The 18,387-nt window shown below is 42.7% G+C and overlaps 2 protein-coding genes across 2 annotated transcripts; both read right to left on the bottom strand.

Annotated features, from left to right (window-relative positions):
* On the bottom strand, nt 1–5,341 carry LOC148141803 (interferon alpha-F-like). Its single transcript, XM_087977651.1, has 4 exons — nt 5,210–5,341; nt 4,963–5,052; nt 902–1,141; nt 1–793 (listed from the first exon to the last, which is right to left on the bottom strand). The coding sequence occupies exons 1-4, from the start codon at nt 5,339–5,341 to the stop codon at nt 695–697; spliced, it is 561 nt and encodes a 186-aa protein (XP_087833777.1). The 3' UTR covers nt 1–694.
* A 7,446-nt stretch (nt 5,342–12,787) lies between these two features.
* On the bottom strand, nt 12,788–17,941 carry LOC148141802 (interferon alpha-13-like). The gene is made up of 4 exons (XM_087977650.1): nt 17,810–17,941; nt 17,563–17,652; nt 13,498–13,737; nt 12,788–13,389 (listed from the first exon to the last, which is right to left on the bottom strand). The coding sequence occupies exons 1-4, from the start codon at nt 17,939–17,941 to the stop codon at nt 13,258–13,260; spliced, it is 594 nt and encodes a 197-aa protein (XP_087833776.1). The 3' UTR covers nt 12,788–13,257.
* Nucleotides 17,942–18,387: the final 446 nt, after the last annotated feature.

Here is an 18,387-nt window from a genome sequence, read left to right as displayed (position 1 = left end):
TAAAATAGATTTGTGGATCTGAGGAGTAAGGACAATTTGATAGAGCAAAATTGATGTTGGAGATGAGGAGGACTAGGAGTAACAGGCTTCAGACAGAAATACTCACTGCATTTACACTCAGTGTCAGAAGGTTAAATGACAGAAATCAAAAATAAATGCCAATTCATGAAAATGTGTAATATTGTTAAAACAATTTTATTTATATCATTGAGCTGTTACTCAGTATAAAATTTCACAGTTGAAAAATAGCATACTTTCCAACGTATAATAAATAGTATTAAATTAATATCTTTAAGTTAAATAACACATCCTATAAAACAGTACCATTTCAATAAATTAAGACATCATGCCAATAAATGTACACAAATGAAAATAACTGACATGGTTTCCAAGATTGGCAAATACAAATTCATAAGTGCCAAGGTCAATATGATTGAGACTTCACTGTAGTGCAAGTACATGTCTTTGACTGTCTGACATTCCAAAACAGACTGCACACACAATGAATCTTTAACATTGCATCAAAAGAAAATATCACAACAATAAATAACAGTGCACTAGAATAAATAGTCCGACTAACATTCTCATTGTACGTTTGTGACACAACATTTCTTACAAGCAGAAATAAATAGTTTCAATGGAAAGTCTTTGAAATAAATATTCATTGTTCTGGTGTGTAGTAAATATGTACTTTTCAGTTTCTTTTGCTGACTTGTGCCATAATGAAAAGCAACTGTTGTAAACGGGCTCTGGTCTCAGCACGGATGATTTCCCAGGAACATTCGCTGAATTTCTGAAAAGGTAAAATATTCAAGTAAATGCATTTGAGAATGAGTCAAGTTAAATGTTGAAAAATGTATTGCTTGCCAGGAATTACACACTTAGTTCTGAATTGTCATACCTTGTGTTTGAGAAACTTTTCCAGTTTCCTAAAGTAATGTTGAATGGCAGCATTTCTCTTCAACTTGTGGTCAGATCCTGGTTTCCTCAGACAGTCTTGCAACTCTCTCAGCTGTTGCTCCAGGAGGAGACAAAAGTTTTCCACCTTGTCCCAGGCCCATGGTACTGAACCCAGATTCATGCTGTAGATCTTGTTGATGTGGTGCAGGGTATGATGGATAATCTCAATCCTGTCCTGAGTCTGTACAACACACACAAGATTAAGACAGGACATTAGTGCTGTTCATTTGGGGTCATGTTAGATTAAATAAAACAATGAGCAAATAATGATTACATGTTCAAATTACAGATGCTTAGTTTTAGTATGTTAAAAGGGCTCTTGCAAAAGTACATACAAATCAAACATGATCAGATCAATGAAAAATAAGCAATGCGAGTCTTTAAATCCATGGATTCGATACAAGTACATCGGAGGCAGAGGAAAAGGAGTTGGAGGATTCAGTAACTTAGAATTGTAGAAATCACAATGAAACAGGATTGATTCTGAACAATTAACATTCAGTTATTCATACAAGGAAACAGGCTCAATCAGATGGGAGAACTAGCAAAATAAATTAGGGGACAAAAAATGTTTGGAGATTGATTGGTACAAAACACAAGAAGGAAGGTAACTAATTTGAATTTACATTATTTAGAAAACAAAGGTAACAAGCATCACGCTAAAGAGGGAGGGTGATGAACAATCAAGAAGAGAATGAACAGATCAAGAGATGGTCGTTTACTTATTCACAGAAAATGGAGCATGAATGTTGCCTGGTCTGTACTGAATTCATCTCAAGTTGCTGTTGCAAAGAATAAAATTAAATAGTGCAAAATCGAACTTCAAGGAGCCAGAAAAAAGCCATGACATGGTAAGGAATCCCATTTCCAGGATGGCAAAGGATGTTGGTTAATTTGGACTTGGACGTGACATAGAAAAATCAGAGACAATGAGAAATACATCGTGTGACCTGGGAACAGAAGCCCAGATGCAGTGATTCAGATAGCAGGAAAGGGATTGTTTGTTGAGTGCGAGAGTTGAATTTTAAGGAGGCAAAATGATTCTCAGTGACAGCCCTGCTGAACGTCCTTCTGCGTCAGCTCAATGGTACTGTGATAACTCACAATTCAGTGGCCAGTGCTGCAGTGAACATTGTAGATGCACTTAAGGGGAAATAAGTCAAATTATTTGAGTAGATGGGACAAGTAGTGACAATGCTAATAGCAAATAAGGAAAACTCAAAAACAGTACAGACATGGCATGAACTGGACACACTGATGAGCTATACCAGTTGCATTTATGATAGCAATGGGAGCAAGGAGATAGTGGAAGTGAAATTTTTATAGCGTGTTCGATTTAGATAACTTGAGAAACTTACAAGAACTCTGTGGAATGTGAGAGTGAAAAACTGAGACAATACGAGCAGAGCTGAGAAATAAGATATGTGCAATGACTGTGATAGGGATATACTACTGCAACATACCCCCTTCACCCCTCACCCCGCCCCCCCACCACCCCCCCACCAACAGCCACCAACTGTCACCGTTTTGAAAATTGTTGAAAAACCAACAGTTTTAAGATAGCTGTGAATATGGTTTTCATCTGGACCTTGGGGCAAGGTACTAAATTGGGGGAGGGCAAACTATGTCAGTATTAGGCAGGTGCTAGGGAGTGTTAGTTGAGAAGGGTTGTAGCAGGCAAGTCCACATTTGACATGTGGGAATTGTTTAAAGACCCACTGATGAGATTTCAGGACTAGCATGTTCCAGTAAGGAGGAAGGATGGTAAGGTAAGGGAACCTTGGATAACCAGGGAGATTGTAAATTTACTCAAACAAAGAAAATAATCATATCCGAGGTCGAGGAAGCCAAAATCAAACAGAGCCCATGAGGAGTATAAGGGAAAAAGGAAATGAACACAAGCAGTGAATTGGGAGAGCAAGCAGGAGCCATAAAACAACCTTGGCAAGTAAGATTAAATAAATTCCTGAAGCATTCTACACATACTTCAAAACAAGAGGATTAATGGTGAGAAGGGAGGACCACTGAAGGATGAAGGAGTGAACTTGGGCTCAGTAGCGGAGGATGTGGTTAAGATCCTAAATGAGGTCTTTGCATAAATATTCACCCAGGAGAAGGATATGGAGGTTAGTTGGATTTGTCCAGCACATGCTAATATGTTATTGCATTTTGATATCAACAAAGGAGTGGTATTGGGTTGTTGGAAGAGCATTAAAGTGGCTAAGTCCCCAGGACTCGATGGTACCTACCCCAGGTTATTGAGAGATCTAAGAGAGGAGATTGCTGGGAACTGACCATGATCTTTGCATCCTTGTTAGCCACTTGAGAGGGTCTGGTGGACCAGTGAGTAGGTAATGTTGTTCCTCTGTTCAAGAAGGAAAATAGGTACAATCCAGGAATCTATATATCAGTGAGTCTCACATCGGTGGTTGGGAAGAAATTGGAGAGATTGCTTAGGGATAGGACTAACGGGCATTTGGGAAAGTGCGGCTAAATTAGGAGCAGTGGATGTTGTCTATATGGATTTCAATAAGGCTTTAGACAAGGGGCCTCATGGTAGGCTCTTCCAGAAGATTAAGATGCATGGGATCCATGATGACTTGACCACATGGATTCAGAATTGGCTTGCCCACAGAAGACAGAGGGTCGTGTGGAACATGTATTTCATCTGGAGGTCTGTGACTAATGGTATTCTGCCAGGATCCATACTGGGACCTATGCTGTTTGTGATACATGTAAATGACTTGGATGAACACATAGATGGCTGGGGTAGTAAGTTTGCAGATGATACAAAAATTGATAGAGTTGTGGATAGTTGTGGATAGAGGATTGTCAAAAGATTTAGCATAATATACATCAGTTACAAATATGGGCAGAGAAATGGCAGAAGGACTTTAATCCAAGTTAGTGTAAGGTGCTGCACTTTGGGAGTCAAATGTTCAGGAAAAGTACACTGTTATTGGCAGGACCATGAACAGAATTGATGTACAGCAGAATCTTGGGGCTCAAGTCTGTTGCACCCTGAAAGTGAGGGGTGGTAAAGAAGGTGTATGGCATGCTTGCCTTTATTGGTCAGCGAATTGAGTAGAAGAGTCGGGATCTCAAGTTGCAGCTTTGGTTAGGCCACAGGTAGACTATTGCATTAAATTCTGGTCGCCACATTACAGGAAGAACGTGGAGGCATTGGAGAGGGTGCAGAACAAGTTTCCCAGGATGCTGTCTGAATTAGCAAAAAGGAGAGATTGGAAATAAAACTCGGGTTGTTTTCTCTGGAGCGGTGGAGGCTGAGGAGAGACTTGATAGAAGTCTATAAAGTAATGAGGTGCATAAATAGGGTTGACAGTCACAATTTTTTTCCCAGAGTTGAAACATCTAAACCTAAAAGGCGTGCATTGAAGCTAAATTCAAAAGGAGGCGTGCGGGTAAGTTTTTACACAGGGAGTGGTAGGTGTCTGGGACATGCTGTGAGGTGAGGTAGTGGAGGCAGATACAATAGGGGCCTTTAAGAGACTTTTAGATAAGCACATTAATACGCAAGGAATGGAGGGTTATGGACCAAGGGTGTGCAGACAGGATCAAAGTTGGCTTCATGTTCAGCACAACATGTTGGACCGAAGGGCCCGTTCCTGTGCTATATTGTTCTATGTTCAAAGCTGTGAAAAAGGAGATCAAGCCAGTAAGCGGCAAGCGTGGGATGAAGGCAACAAGATGGTTTGAGCGGGAATGTGGATAGGGATGGTTTTTCGGATGAGCTGGGAAATGGTTTGATGGATGAGCTCGGTCGAGGGTTTGACCGAATATCAAGGGGTGAAGTAGACGTTAGGAGATTTTAAGTGTTGAAACATGTTGGGATACAGTTTGTGAGTGAGGTAAAGATTTTCACAGTGGGAGGAATCGCTGCGGTTCAATTTTCTGATGTGAACTCTCTGATCGTGTCGTTAATCTCACACATCCTTTCTGTAAAATCACAGTCTGAATAAAATGAATCGAGTTTTAACTCACCTCCATTCCGTCCGAAAGTTTCACCAGGTCCAAGGGCTTGGTTTTCAGGGAGAACCTCTGCCTTAAACAGTGTCCAGGAAAGGGACCGCCCTGAGAGGAGAGAACAGTCCCGGTTACATTCATTCCCAGAAACTGAGATCCTGGAGAATCACTGAGCGGTAACGACACAAAATTAAAAGCTATTTTTCCCTGATCTGACATTGAGCCGGGAGCAGAACCACTGAGATTCCGGTCAGCTGAAACTCACCATTTCATGCAGTTTGCTCAGAGTCTCTGTGTTGAGAACTTGCTGTAAGTGCAGCCTCTCACAGCCCAGACTCAGGGTCCCGGACAACAACACCAGCACCGTCCAAAATCTCCAAATACTCCCCAGAGCCATGCTGCACCGAACCAGATGGAAATCCTGAGCTTAAGGAATTGATCTCGAGTAACTCCTAAACCGGTTCCTTTCTCACTGAGTGAACCTCCAGGAGTCACAGTGCAGTCGCTTGTGAAGTCGAAGCGATCTCCTTAAGTGCTGAGTCCTCTGTGTGTGTGAGAGAGGCTGGACGGTGCTGTGAGCTACCACTGCCTGAGCTGCCGGTGTATATCGGCGGAGGGACTGGCGAGGTGTGGCCATGACATTCGGAAAGTGAAATCTGGTTGCGGGAGTTTTGAACGACCTGTAGGAGAGCAAGAAACAGCCTGTGTGCTCCCTGTCTGAGGGAAGGAATCTGAAAGCTGGAGATTCATGAAGCAGCGAGTGGAAGATCCCTGACAGAAAATCACAGCCAGAGTTCGAGGCAAGCTCAAAGATCAGCCGTTGTCTCCAAACATCACTGATATTATTGGAAAACGGATTGTTGCTTGATTCGAGCAATAGGTTATTCTTTAAATAAAACCACAAACAAGACTCAATCTAGGTGGAAATATGAGAAAACATTTGTTCTTTCTCGCCTTCACTGCAATCTTTGACAGAATGGACCGCAGCTTCGTCATTAGCTCTCCGTTACCATTCTGCATATTCATCACTCACAACCAACATTTTCGTTAACTGCACATGGAGAAGCCTGCAGCAAATCCTTTTATTCCCAGACGCAGGAAAACGTTTCCCTGTCACTCACTCCAATGAACCGCACCCTTTCCCCTCTCATTGACAACCTGTGATCCCGACCCTTGACCATTTGTTCCTGGGGATTATATTTGACCCCGAGATTAATTTTTGATGCAAAACCAAACCATAATCGTTCACCAGTTTGGAATGCACCTTATCTTACATTTAAACATGGAGCCCTTGTGCCAGACACCGGGAAACCATGAAAAATCACCTTCCCCTCTCTCCTGTCAAGACCAAAGGCAGGGAGTGAGGGCCCGGCTCTGGTGCTGCTCCTCGTGCGTCCATCCGGGTCGACTCCCAATGTCCTACTCCCGACCCCAGATCCCCAAACTGAACAAAGCGACCTTCACACCCCATTCCCGTTCTCGGCCCGAACGTACACCCCTGTCCGGGGACACAGTCAAACCCCTCACTCAATTCAGTCAAGTTCCCTCCGCCCCTTCTAAACTCCAGCAGACACAGGCCGAGCCTTGACCAACGTTTCCTTCTGAAACAATTTCAGGCATTACTCTGGGAAAACCTCTCTGTAATATCTCATGGCAGTTTACTTAAAATACATTACAACCTCCCTTCAATAAGATGACTAACTGTACACACTATTCCAGATGTGGCCTCACCAGATCCCTGCACAATTGAAGCAACCGGACTATTTCAGCATTCTTATATTGTTTGCCTCTGTAAGTCATTAATTTCTTATTCATTGACTAGGCAAGTCAGAACAGTTTGCCTCTCAATGTGGATCAACAGAAACTCACCATATCATGCAGTTTGCTCAGAGTCTCTGTGTTCAGAACTTGCTGTAAGTGAAAAATGAAATTCGAAAAGTGAAAACCGCTTCCAGGGATTTTGCAGGAGCTGCGGGGAGATCAAGAGTTGGTGCGGTTTCTTTCTGAGGTAAGGGATCGAAAGCTGGAGAGTCCGAAAGCAGCAGCTGGTGTTCAGATCATCGGGCACTGAGCTGGTGTCGAGGGAGGCTCTGTACTTGGGGCAGGGGGAGTCAGGCTGTGTATTGGGGGCTGGATGTCCCAATCCGGATTATAGAGACCCCCGACTGCAGGAATCCCCCGTGTCCCGGTGTGTTCACATCGCGCTTGTCCCGTTCCCACATCCCGGGTTGGAGATGACAGGGAGCCCGGCTCCCAGGCCTGGCTCACCGGCTGCTGCTCCCTGTCTCCGCTCACATTCACCTGGGTCACAATCCGCTCCCTCACTGGAGGAAGGTTCTCATTTCCCGCTGAGATTCTGGAACCATTTTCAGAGTCGGAGTGAAATCATCAGGATCTGGTCTGAATCCGACTCCGAAAGTGATCCCGTTCCCTTCCCTGTCATCGTTTCTGTCTGCTCTCTCTCCCGGGATAGTGTCCATGACAGTTTCTCTCTGGAAATGAACCTCGTATCAACTTCCTCCAAAGTGCAAGTGTCTCAGGGAAAGTGACGCGTTTTGTCATTTCCGAAAGGGAGGGGAGTTTGTAAACAGAGCGGGTCAGACTGAGAGCCGGCAGGGTGAGGAATATCTGGGAAAGTGTGAGCGATAACCCGGGATATTCCGCTAAAACAAGAAATGTCTCCAAGTCACTTTTAGCTGGAGCTGCATCCGCACTTTCAGAGCGGGTGTTATATTTTAAATGCTTTGAAACATTCATTTCTATAATTAACTGTTGCTGTTTGTAATCGGAACCGAAACTAAGTTCACCTGAAAAAAAATTCATTCTTGGATTTAAGTTGTTCACCATCGCTTTTTAAATATACTCGACCATTTTACAGTGCATTGGAGCATAGCGACTGTACTTTGACAATTACAAAAGTACCTTACAAACACTTTCAGAAATGCATGTTGCTGTCCTCACCCAAACTCTCAAGGCTCGTTTCTGACGCATCCTCGAAGGACCCCAAACCTTTGTAAAGGTAATGCCTGAATCCTGAGGTAGACCATTTTTATCTGTCCGACCAGATTACTGTGTTTTTTATTTTTTAAAAATCTACTTTTATTTACGGTAACACCGTTCAAGAGCAAAGCACTTATCAGATACCAACCAAAACAAACCATTGAAAACTGGTCACTTCAAATGCAGGAAAGTTGTTCAGCAATTTGTGATGAAAGCTCCCACCAAATGATACAGTAAAGAGAAGGAAACCTGGTTTTATGACATTGATTGTGGGTCACTTAGTGGAATGTCAAAGGATCATTGGTGGGCTCTTAACTACTCACCATCTCTGTTAATAGTTTGATTGAATGGGCTCACCAAATTGCTGATTTCAAAAAGGAAGATGAAACAAACAATTTGTGAGGAGGACATACAGATCATCCAAAGACCAATCAATCAGTTCAGGCAGTGGGTAAAATTATGCAAGTGGATTATAATGTGGGAAAATGTGAGGGTGTCCATATTGCTGAGAAGCATTGTCAGCACATCCACAAAAAAAACCTCCCTCCACCACCGTCAGTCTGTGGAATTAATGTCTAATACCTACAAGATGCACTGCAGAAATGCAACAAAGCCCCCAAGACAGCATCTTCTAAACCCAAAAACACTGTCAACAACAAAGGTAAGGAGAGCAGATATATGGGAACACTGGCAGTAGTAAGTTACCCACCAAGCCACAAGCCATCCTATCTTGGAAATGAATCACCATTCATTTAATGTCATTTGGACAAAATTGTGGAGTTTCCTCTTAAATACAGCATTGTGGGTCAACTTACAGCACATGGACTGCATTAGTTCAAGAATACAACACTCCACCACCTTCTCAATGGCATCTTGGGACAAACAACAAATGCAAGCCCAGCCAGTGACACACCTGTGCCTTGTTACAAGGAGAAAGGTGAAGAAAAGTACGGTTGAATTGTGACCCCTGGACAGTATATTCGTGCAACCAGACACTGTGTGCTGATGAAATAATGTTTGGGCTCATTACTTAAATAAGATATACCATAATCAGATACAGTTCAGAGTAGCTTCAGTCAGTTGATTCCTGAAACAAAGATGTTGCCTGATGAGAAAAGCTTTCATAGCCTGGGCCTCCAGTTATTGCAGTTTTGCAGAAGAAGCTGGTGAACTTACTGAAACAATTAAGGACCTGAGGAAACCTGAGTGTATAAATGGTGTGAAGATATTTTTGCCTTTGTGGTAACAATAACTAAGGGCACTGTTGAATATAACATTCTCAACCTAAGATGGAAATGAGGATATTTATTCTGTGGTCAGAGAATTGTTAATCTCGAAACATCTCTACTCCATACAATGGTGGTGGCATTGAATATATTCAAGTCTAAAATGGAGAGATTTTTGATCTACAAGCAAATCAGATGTCTTTGTTCTCAGTCATCTGTAAGAATAATAAGGTGGGAATGGTCGAGGATTTTAACATTCCAAACATACATTGAGACTGCCATATTCAGTTTCTACCAGAGAATGTGCAAAATTTGACCTACTCTTTGGAAATAGGGCAGGACAAGTGACTGAGGAGTCACTGGGTGAGCACTTTAGGGTCAGCAACCATAATTCAATTAGATTTAAAATAGTAAAGGAAAAGGATAGACTGGACCTAAAAGTTAAAGTTGTAAACTGGAGGAAGGGAAATTTTGACGTTATGAGGTAAAACCTTTCAAGGTTGATTGGGGCAGATGTTTGCAGGTAAAGGGACAGTTGGAAAATTGGAAGCTGTCAGAAATGAGACAACAAGAGTCCAGAAACAGAATGTTCCTGTTAGGGTGAAAGGCAAGGCTGGTAGGTGTAGGGAATGCTGAGTGCCCAGATAAATTGAAGTTTTGGTGAAGAAAAAGAAGAAATCAACTCTCAGGTATAGACAACAGAGAGCAAGCAAATCCTCAGAAGACTATAAAAGAAGTAGGACTTTATGTAAGAGGAAATTCAGGAGGGCATTAAGGGGACCTGAGATCGCTTTGGCACATACTGTTAATGAGAATCCAAATTGACTTTATAAATACATTAAGGATAAATGGTCAACTAGGGAAAGGATAGGACCCCTCAAAGATCAGCAAGGCAGCCTACGTGTGGAGCCAGAGGAGATGTGGGAGATACTAAATGATTATTTTGCAGCAGTGTGCACTTTGAAGGATATGGAAGATATAGAATGTGGGGAAATAGATGGTGCAATCTTGAAAAATGTCCAGATTACAGAGGAGGAGGTGTTGGATGTCTTAAAATGCAGCAAGGTGGATAAATCCCCAGGACCCAATCAGGTGTACCCTCTGTGGGAAGCTAGAGAAATGATTTCTGGACCCCTTGCTGCGATATTTCTATCGTTACACATGCGTGAAATGTCAGAAGACTGGAGGTTGGCTAACGCGGTGCCACTATTTCAGGAAGATGGTAAGGAAAAGCCAGGGAACTACAGAGCTGGCTCAAAGGAAAGAGACAGAGGGTGGCGGAATGTTGCTTTTCGGACTGGAGACCTGTGTCCGGTTGTGTGCCACAAGGAACGGTGCTGGGTATTCTGCTATTTATCATTTGGATGTGAACACATGAGGTATAATGAGCAAGTTTGCAGATAACACCAAAATTGGAGGTGTACTCGACAGTGAGAATGTTTCCTCAGAGTACAACAGGATCGTGATCAGATAGGACAATGGGCTGAGGAGTGGCAGATGGATTTTAATTTAGATAAATATGAGGAGCTGCATTTTGGAAAGGTAAATCAGGGCAGGATACACTCAATGGTAATGTCCTGGGGAGTGTTGCTGACCAAAGTGTCCTCAGAATGCAGGTTCATAGTTCCTGAAAGTGGAGTCGCAGGTAGATAGCATAGTGGAGGAGATTTTTGGCATGCCTTCCTTTATTGGTCAGAGCATTCAGGAGGTCATGTTGCAGCTGTACAGGACATTAGTTAACCAACTTTTGCAATTTTGTGCGCAATTCTGGTCTCCCTCCTATCAGAAGGATGTTGTGAAACTTGAAAGGGTTCAGAAAAGATTTGCAAGGACGTCACTTTGGTTGGAGGGTTTGAGCTACAGGAAGAAGCTGAAAAGGCTGGGGCTATTTTCCCTAGAATGTTGGAGGCTGAGGCGGTGACCTCACAATAGTTACGAAAATCATGAGGGACATGGATATGGGAAATAGCAAGGGTGAAGAATTGCAAAACTAGAGAGGCATAGGTTTAGAGAGAGGGGAAAGATTTAAAAGGGACCTAAGGGGCGACTTTTTCATGCAAAGCATGGTGCATGTATGAAATGAGCTGCCGAAGGAAGTGATGGATGCTGGTACAATTACAACAATTAAAAGGCAACTGAATGAGTACATGAATAGGAAGGGATTTGAGGGATATGGGCCAAGGGCTAGCAAATGGGATGAGGTTAATTTAGGATATCTGTGCAGCAAGGATAAGTTGGAGTGAAGGGTCTGATTCAGTGCTGTACATCTCTATGACTCTATTTGTCTGCTTTCCCTATCTATACAGGGGTGCTGTTGCTCTTGTCATCACCATTCTCACTTCACCTCAGTCACCCATTCCATTTCACTCTCACTGCCAACAGATTTTCTCCTTCATGCCCACTATCAAATTAGGTTCATTTTTGCTGCTGAACAAAAATACAAAGTTCCGTGAAAGACATGTAAAAGCTCCAAAATCAGAGCAGTGGAGTTTAACAAAAACAGAAATTGCTGGAAAAGCTCAGTAGGAATGGCACCCCCGTGAAGAGAAATGACAGTTAACATAGCAGGTCTGGTGACCCTTCCTCAGAACAGATGGCAGCTTGGAAAATGTCAGATTATATGGAGAAGATCGGGTGGGGGGCTGAGGGATGGTGTGTGTTGGGGGTTAAGGAGTTCATGATGGGTAGCGATAGAGCCCAAAGAGAGAATTGAACAGCTGGGCAGAAAGATCATTGGTTAATGATCTGGCGAGTAGGGTGAACACGTATTAATGGGAACTGTTTGTGGCGAACAATGGATTGTGTGTAACAGCAGACTATATGGTAACACGACCGTGTGTGTCAGGCTACAGGGAAGGATGTGGATGATTTCACACCCTGAAGGTATTGGAGTCATTACTGAGTCCAGGAGGTTGCAGTGTACCCATGCTAAAAACAAAGTGTTGTTCTTCCAGCTTTTGCTGAGCTTTGTTGGAACACTCCAGCGAGCCTGAGACAGGGATGTCAGCCAGGGAAAAGGATGGTGTGTTAAAGTGGCAGGCAACTGGAAGCTCAGGGTCTTTTTTGTAGTCAGAAAACAGATGTTCTGCGAAGCAGTCACCCAGTCTAGACTTTGTTTCTCCTGTGTAGAGTAGAGCACATTGTGAGTAGTGAATGCAGTAGACATACTTGGGTCCTTGAATATTGAGGAGGGAGGAGTCAAATGGGCAGTTGCTACACCTTCTGCAGTTGTAGGGGTAGGTACCATGGGGTTGTGGAGGACACAGTGTTGGGAGTGAAAAAAGAGGTGTTTGAGGTGTTCTTGAGGGAATGGAGGCCACAGTATGCTGACAAGGGAGTGGAGGGGAAAGTGTGTGTCTGAAGGAATGGAGTCTGAAGAAAAGGGAGGGGTAGAGGCTTCCAGATGACCATGGGATAGTGCAGTTTAAAAAAGATTTGTGGATCTGAGGAGTAAGGACAATTTGATAGAGCAAAATTGATGTTGGAGATGAGGAGGACTAGGAGTAACAGGCTTCAGACAGAAATACTCACTGCATTTATACTCAGTGTCAGAAGGTTAAATGACAGAAATCAAAAATAAATGCCAATTCATGAAAATGTGTAATATTGTTAAAACAATTTTATTTATATCATTGAGCCGTTACTCAGTATAAAATTTCACAGTTGAAAAAATAGCATACTTCCCAACGTATAATAAATAGTATTAAATTAATATCTTTAAGTTAAATAACACATCCTATAAAACAGTACCATTTCAATAAATTAAGACATCATGCCAATAAATGTACACAAATGAAAATAACTGACATGGTTTCCAAGATTGGCAAATACAAATTCATAAGTGCCAAGGTCAATATGATTGAGACTTCGCTGTAGTGCAAGTACATGTCTTTGACTGTCTGACATTCCAAAACAGACTGCACACACAATGAATCTTTAACATTGCATCAAAAGAAAATATCACAACAATAAATAACAGTGCACTAGAATAAATAGTCCGACTAACATTCTCATTGTACGTTTGTGACACAACATTTCTTACAAGCAGAAATAAATAGTTTCAATGGAAAGTCTTTGAAATAAATATTCATTGTTCTGGTGTGTAGTAAATATGTACTTTCCAGTTTCTTTTGCTGACTTGTGCCATAATGAAAAGCAACTGTTGTAAACGGGCTCTGGTCTCAGCACGGATGATTTCCCAGGAACATTCGCTGAATTTCTGAAAAGGTAAAATATTCAAGTAAATGCATTTGAGAATGAGTCAAGTTAAATGTTGAAAAATGTATTGCTTGCCAGGAATTACACACTTAGTTCTGAATTGTCATACCTTGTGTTTGAGAAACTTTTCCAGTTTCCTAAAGTAATGTTGAATGGCAGCATTTCTCTTCAACTTGTGGTCAGATCCTGGTTTCCTCAGACAGTCTTGCAACTCTCTCAGCTGTTGCTCCAGGAGGAGACAAAAGTTTTCCACCTTGTCCCAGGCCCATGGTACTGAACCCAGATTCATGCTGTAGATCTTGTTGATGTGGTGCAGGGTATGATGGATAATCTCAATCCTGTCCTGAGTCTGTACAACACACACAAGATTAAGACAGGACATTAGTGCTGTTCATTTGGGGTCATGTTAGATTAAATAAAACAATGAGCAAATAATGATTACATGTTCAAATTACAGATGCTTAGTTTTAGTATGTTAAAAGGGCTCTTGCAAAAGTACATACAAATCAAACATGATCAGATCAATGAAAAATAAGCAATGCGAGTCTTTAAATCCATGGATTCGATACAAGTACATCGGAGGCAGAGGAAAAGGAGTTGGAGGATTCAGTAACTTAGAATTGTAGAAATCACAATGAAACAGGATTGATTCTGAACAATTAACATTCAGTTATTCATACAAGGAAACAGGCTCAATCAGATGGGAGAACTAGCAAAATAAATTAGGGGACAAAAAATGCTTGGAGATTGATTGGTACAAAACACAAGAAGGAAGGTAACTAATTTGAATTTACATTATTTAGAAAACAAAGGTAACAAGCATCACGCTAAAGAGGGAGGGTGATGAACAATCAAGAAGAGAATGAACAGATCAAGAGATGGTCGTTTACTTATTCACAGAAAATGGAGCATGAATGTTGCCTGGTCTGTACTGAATTCATCTCAAGTTGCTGTTGCAAAGAATAAAATTAAATAGTGCAAAATCGAACTTCAAGGAGCCAGAAAAAAGCCATGACATGGTAAGGAATCCCATTTCCAGGATGGCAAAGGATGTTGGTTAATTTGGACTTGGACGTGACATAGAAAAATCAGAGACAATGAGAAATACATCGTGTGACCTGGGAACAGAAGCCCAGATGCAGTGATTCAGATAGCAGGAAAGGGATTGTTTGTTGAGTGCGAGAGTTGAATTTTAAGGAGGCAAAATGATTCTCAGTGACAGCCCTGCTGAACGTCCTTCTGCGTCAGCTCAATGGTACTGTGATAACTCACAATTCAGTGGCCAGTGCTGCAGTGAACATTGTAGATGCACTTAAGGGGAAATAAGTCAAATTATTTGAGTAGATGGGACAAGTAGTGACAATGCTAATAGCAAATAAGGAAAACTCAAAAACAGTACAGACATGGCATGAACTGGACACACTGATGAGCTGTACCAGTTGCATTTATGATAGCAATGGGAGTAAGGAGATAGTGGAAGTGAAATTTTTATAGCGTGTTCGATTTAGATAACATGAGAAACTTACAAGAACTCTGTGGAATGTGAGAGTGAAAAACTGAGACAATACGAGCAGAGCTGAGAAATAAGATATGTGCAATGACTGTGATAGGGATATACTACTGCAACATACCCCCTTCACCCCTCACCCCGCCCCCCCCCACCACGCCCCCCACCAACAGCCACCAACTGTCACCATTTTGAAAATTGTTGAAAAACCAACAGTTTTAAGATAGCTGTGAATATGGTTTACATCTGGACCTTGGGGCAAGGTACTAAATTGGGGGAGGGCAAACTATGTCAGTATTAGGCAGGTGCTAGGGAGTGTTAGTTGAGAAGGGTTGTAGCAGGCAAGTCCACATTTGACATGTGGGAATTGTTTAAAGACCCACTGATGAGATTTCAGGACTAGCATGTTCCAGTAAGGAGGAAGGATGGTAAGGTAAGGGAACCTTGGATAACCAGGGAGATTGTAAATTTACTCAAACAAAGAAAATAATCATATCCGAGGTCGAGGAAGCCAAAATCAAACAGAGCCCATGAGGAGTATAAGGGAAAAAGGAAATGAACACAAGCAGTGAATTGGGAGAGCAAGCAGGAGCCATAAAACAACCTTGGCAAGTAAGATTAAATAAATTCCTGAAGCATTCTACACATACTTCAAAACAAGAGGATTAATGGTGAGAAGGGAGGACCACTGAAGGATGAAGGAGTGAACTTGGGCTCAGTAGCGGAGGATGTGGTTAAGATCCTAAATGAGGTCTTTGCATAAATATTCACCCAGGAGAAGGATATGGAGGTTAGTTGGATTTGTCCAGCACATGCTAATATGTTATGGCATTTTGAGATCAACAAAGGAGTGGTATTGGGTTGTTGGAAGAGCATTAAAGTGGCTAAGTCCCCAGGACTCGATGGTACCTACCCCAGGTTATTGAGAGATCTAAGAGAGGAGATTGCTGGGAACTGACCATGATCTTTGCATCCTTGTTAGCCACTTGAGAGGGTGGAGTAGGTAATGTTGTTCCTCTGTTCAAGAAGGAAAATAGGTACAATCCAGGAATCTATATATCAGTGAGTCTCACATCGGTGGTTGGGAAGAAATTGGAGAGATTGCTTAGGGATAGGACTAACGGGCATTTGGGAAAGTGTGGCTAAATTAGGAGCAGTGGATGTTGTCGACATGGATTTCAATAAGGCTTTAGACAAGGGGCCTCATGGTAGGCTCTTCCAGAAGATTAAGATGCATGGGATCCATGATGACTTGGCCACATGGATACAGAATTGGCTTGCCCACAGAAGACAGAGGGTCGTGTGGAACATGTATTTCATCTGGAGGTCTGTGACTAATGGTATTCTGCCAGGATCCATACTGGGACCTATGCTGTTTGTGATACATGTAAATGACTTGGATGAACACGTAGATGGCTGGGGTAGTAAGTTTGCAGACGATACAAAAATTGATAGAGTTGTGGATAGTTGTGGATAGAAGGTTGTCAAATGATATAGCATAATATACAACAGTTACAAATACGGGCAGAGAAATGGCAGAAGGACTTTAATCCAAGTTAGTGTAAGGTGCTGCACTTTGGGAGTCAAATGTTCAGGAAAAGTACACTGTTGGCAGGACCATGAACAGAATTGATGTACAGCAGAATCTTGGGGCTCAAGTCTGTTGCACCCTGAAAGTGTCCATGCAAGTAGAGGGGTGGTAAAGAAGGTGTATGGCATGCTTGCCTTTATTGGTCAGCGAATTGAGTAGAAGAGTCGGGATCTCAAGTTGCAGCTTTGGTTAGGCCACAGGTAGACTATTGCATTGAATTCTGGTCGCCACATTACAGGAAGAACGTGGAGGCATTGGAGAGGGTGCAGAACAAGTTTCCCAGGATGCTGCCTGAATTAGCAAAAAGGAGAGATTGGAAATAAAACTCGGGTTGTTTTCTCTGGAGCGGTGGAGGCTGAGGAGAGACTTGATAGAAGTCTATAAAGTAATGAGGTGCATAAGTAATGAGGTTGACAGTCACAATTTTTTTCCCAGAGTTGAAACATCTAAACCTAAAAGGTGTGCATTGAAGCTAAATTCAAAAGGAGGCGTGCGGGTAAGTTTTTACACAGGGAGTGGTAGGTGTCTGGGACATGCTGTGAGGTGAGGTCGTGGAGGCAGATACAATAGGGGCGTTTAAGAGACTTTTAGATAAGCACATTAATATGCAAGGAATGGAGTGTTATGGACCAAGGGTGTGCAGACGGGATCAAAGTTGGCTTCATGTTCAGCACAACATGTTGGGCCGAAGGGCCCGTTCCTGTGCTGTATTGTTCTATGTTCAAAGTTGTGAAAAAGGAGATCAAGCCAGTAAGCGGCAAGCGTGGGATGAAGGCAACAAGATGGTTTGAGCGGGAATGTGGACAGGGATGGTTTTTCGGATGAGCTGGGAAATGGTTTGATGGATGAGCTCGGTCGAGGGCTTGACCGAATATCAAGGGGTGAAGTAGACGTCAGGAGATTTTAAGTGTTGAAACATGTTGGCATACAGTTTGTGAGTGAGGTAAAGATTTTCACAGTGGGAGAAATCGCTGCGGTTCAATTTTCTGATGTGAACTCTCTGATCGTGTCGTTAATCTCACACATACTTTCTGTAAAATCACAGTCTGAATAAAATGAATCGAGTTTTAACTCACCTCCATTCCGTCCGAAAGTTTCACCAGGTCCAAGGGCTTGGTTTTCAGGGAGAACCTCTGCCTTAAACAGTGTCCGGGAAAGGGACCGCCCTGAGAGGAGAGAACAGTCCCGGTTACATTCACTCCCAGAAACTGAGATCCTGGAGAATCACTGAGCGGTAACGACACAAAATTAAAAGCTATTTTTCCCTGATCTGACATTTAGCCGGGAGCAGAACCACTGAGATTCCGGTCAGCTGAAACTCACCATTTCATGCAGTTTGCTCAGAGTCTCTGTGTTGAGAACTTGCTGTAAGTGCAGCCTCTCACAGCCCAGAGTCAGGGTCCCGGACAACAACACCAGCACCGTCCAAAATCTCCAAATACTCCCGAGAGCCATGCTGCACCGAGCCAGATGGAAACCCTGAGCTTAAGGAATTGATCTCGAGTAACTCCTAAACCGGTTCCTTTCTCACTGAGTGAACCTCCAGGAGTCACAATGCAGCCGCTTGTGAAACAGAAGCGATCTCCTTAAGTGCCGAGTCCTCTGTGTGTGTGAGAGAGGCTGGACGGTGCTGTGAGCTACCACTGCCTGAGCTGCCGGTGTATATCGGCGGAGGGACTGGCGAGGTGTGGCCATGACATTCGGAAAGTGAAATCTGGTTGCGGGAGTTTTGAACGAACTGTAGGAGAGCAAGAAACAGCCTGTGTGCTCCCTGTCTGAGGGAAGGAATCTGAAAGCTGGAGATTCACGAAGCAGCGAGTGGAAGATCCCTGACAGAAAATCACAGCCAGAGTTCGAGGCAAGCTCAAAGATCAGCCGTTGTCTCCAAACATCACTGATAT

This window comes from Chiloscyllium plagiosum, unplaced genomic scaffold, assembly GCF_037043375.1.
Source record: "Chiloscyllium plagiosum isolate Xiang-an unplaced genomic scaffold, Cpla_swu_hap1 HiC_scaffold_32, whole genome shotgun sequence".
NCBI lineage: Eukaryota > Metazoa > Chordata > Chondrichthyes > Orectolobiformes > Hemiscylliidae > Chiloscyllium > Chiloscyllium plagiosum.
The sequence above is the reverse complement of the archived record's forward strand: the minus strand, read 5'-3'. Positions and strand labels throughout refer to the sequence as shown.

What these genes read in the sequence shown, in the direction of transcription:
- LOC148141803 (XM_087977651.1), bottom strand. Translation starts at nt 5,341, where the DNA reads ATGGCTCTGGGGAGTATTTGGAGATTTTGGACGGTGCTGGTGTTGTTG. An exon ending in TGAGCAAACTGCATGAAATG is followed by an intron (nt 5,053 to 5,209) that starts GTGAGTTTCAGC and finishes CTCTCCTCTCAG; the next exon opens with GGCGGTCCCTTTCCTGGACA. An exon ending in AACTTTCGGACGGAATGGAG is followed by an intron (nt 1,142 to 4,962) that starts GTGAGTTAAAAC and finishes TGTGTTGTACAG; the next exon opens with ACTCAGGACAGGATTGAGAT.
- LOC148141802 (XM_087977650.1), bottom strand. Translation starts at nt 17,941, where the DNA reads ATGGCTCTCGGGAGTATTTGGAGATTTTGGACGGTGCTGGTGTTGTTG. An exon ending in AACTTTCGGACGGAATGGAG is followed by an intron (nt 13,738 to 17,562) that starts GTGAGTTAAAAC and finishes TGTGTTGTACAG; the next exon opens with ACTCAGGACAGGATTGAGAT. An exon ending in AAAAGTTTCTCAAACACAAG is followed by an intron (nt 13,390 to 13,497) that starts GTATGACAATTC and finishes TTACCTTTTCAG; the next exon opens with AAATTCAGCGAATGTTCCTG.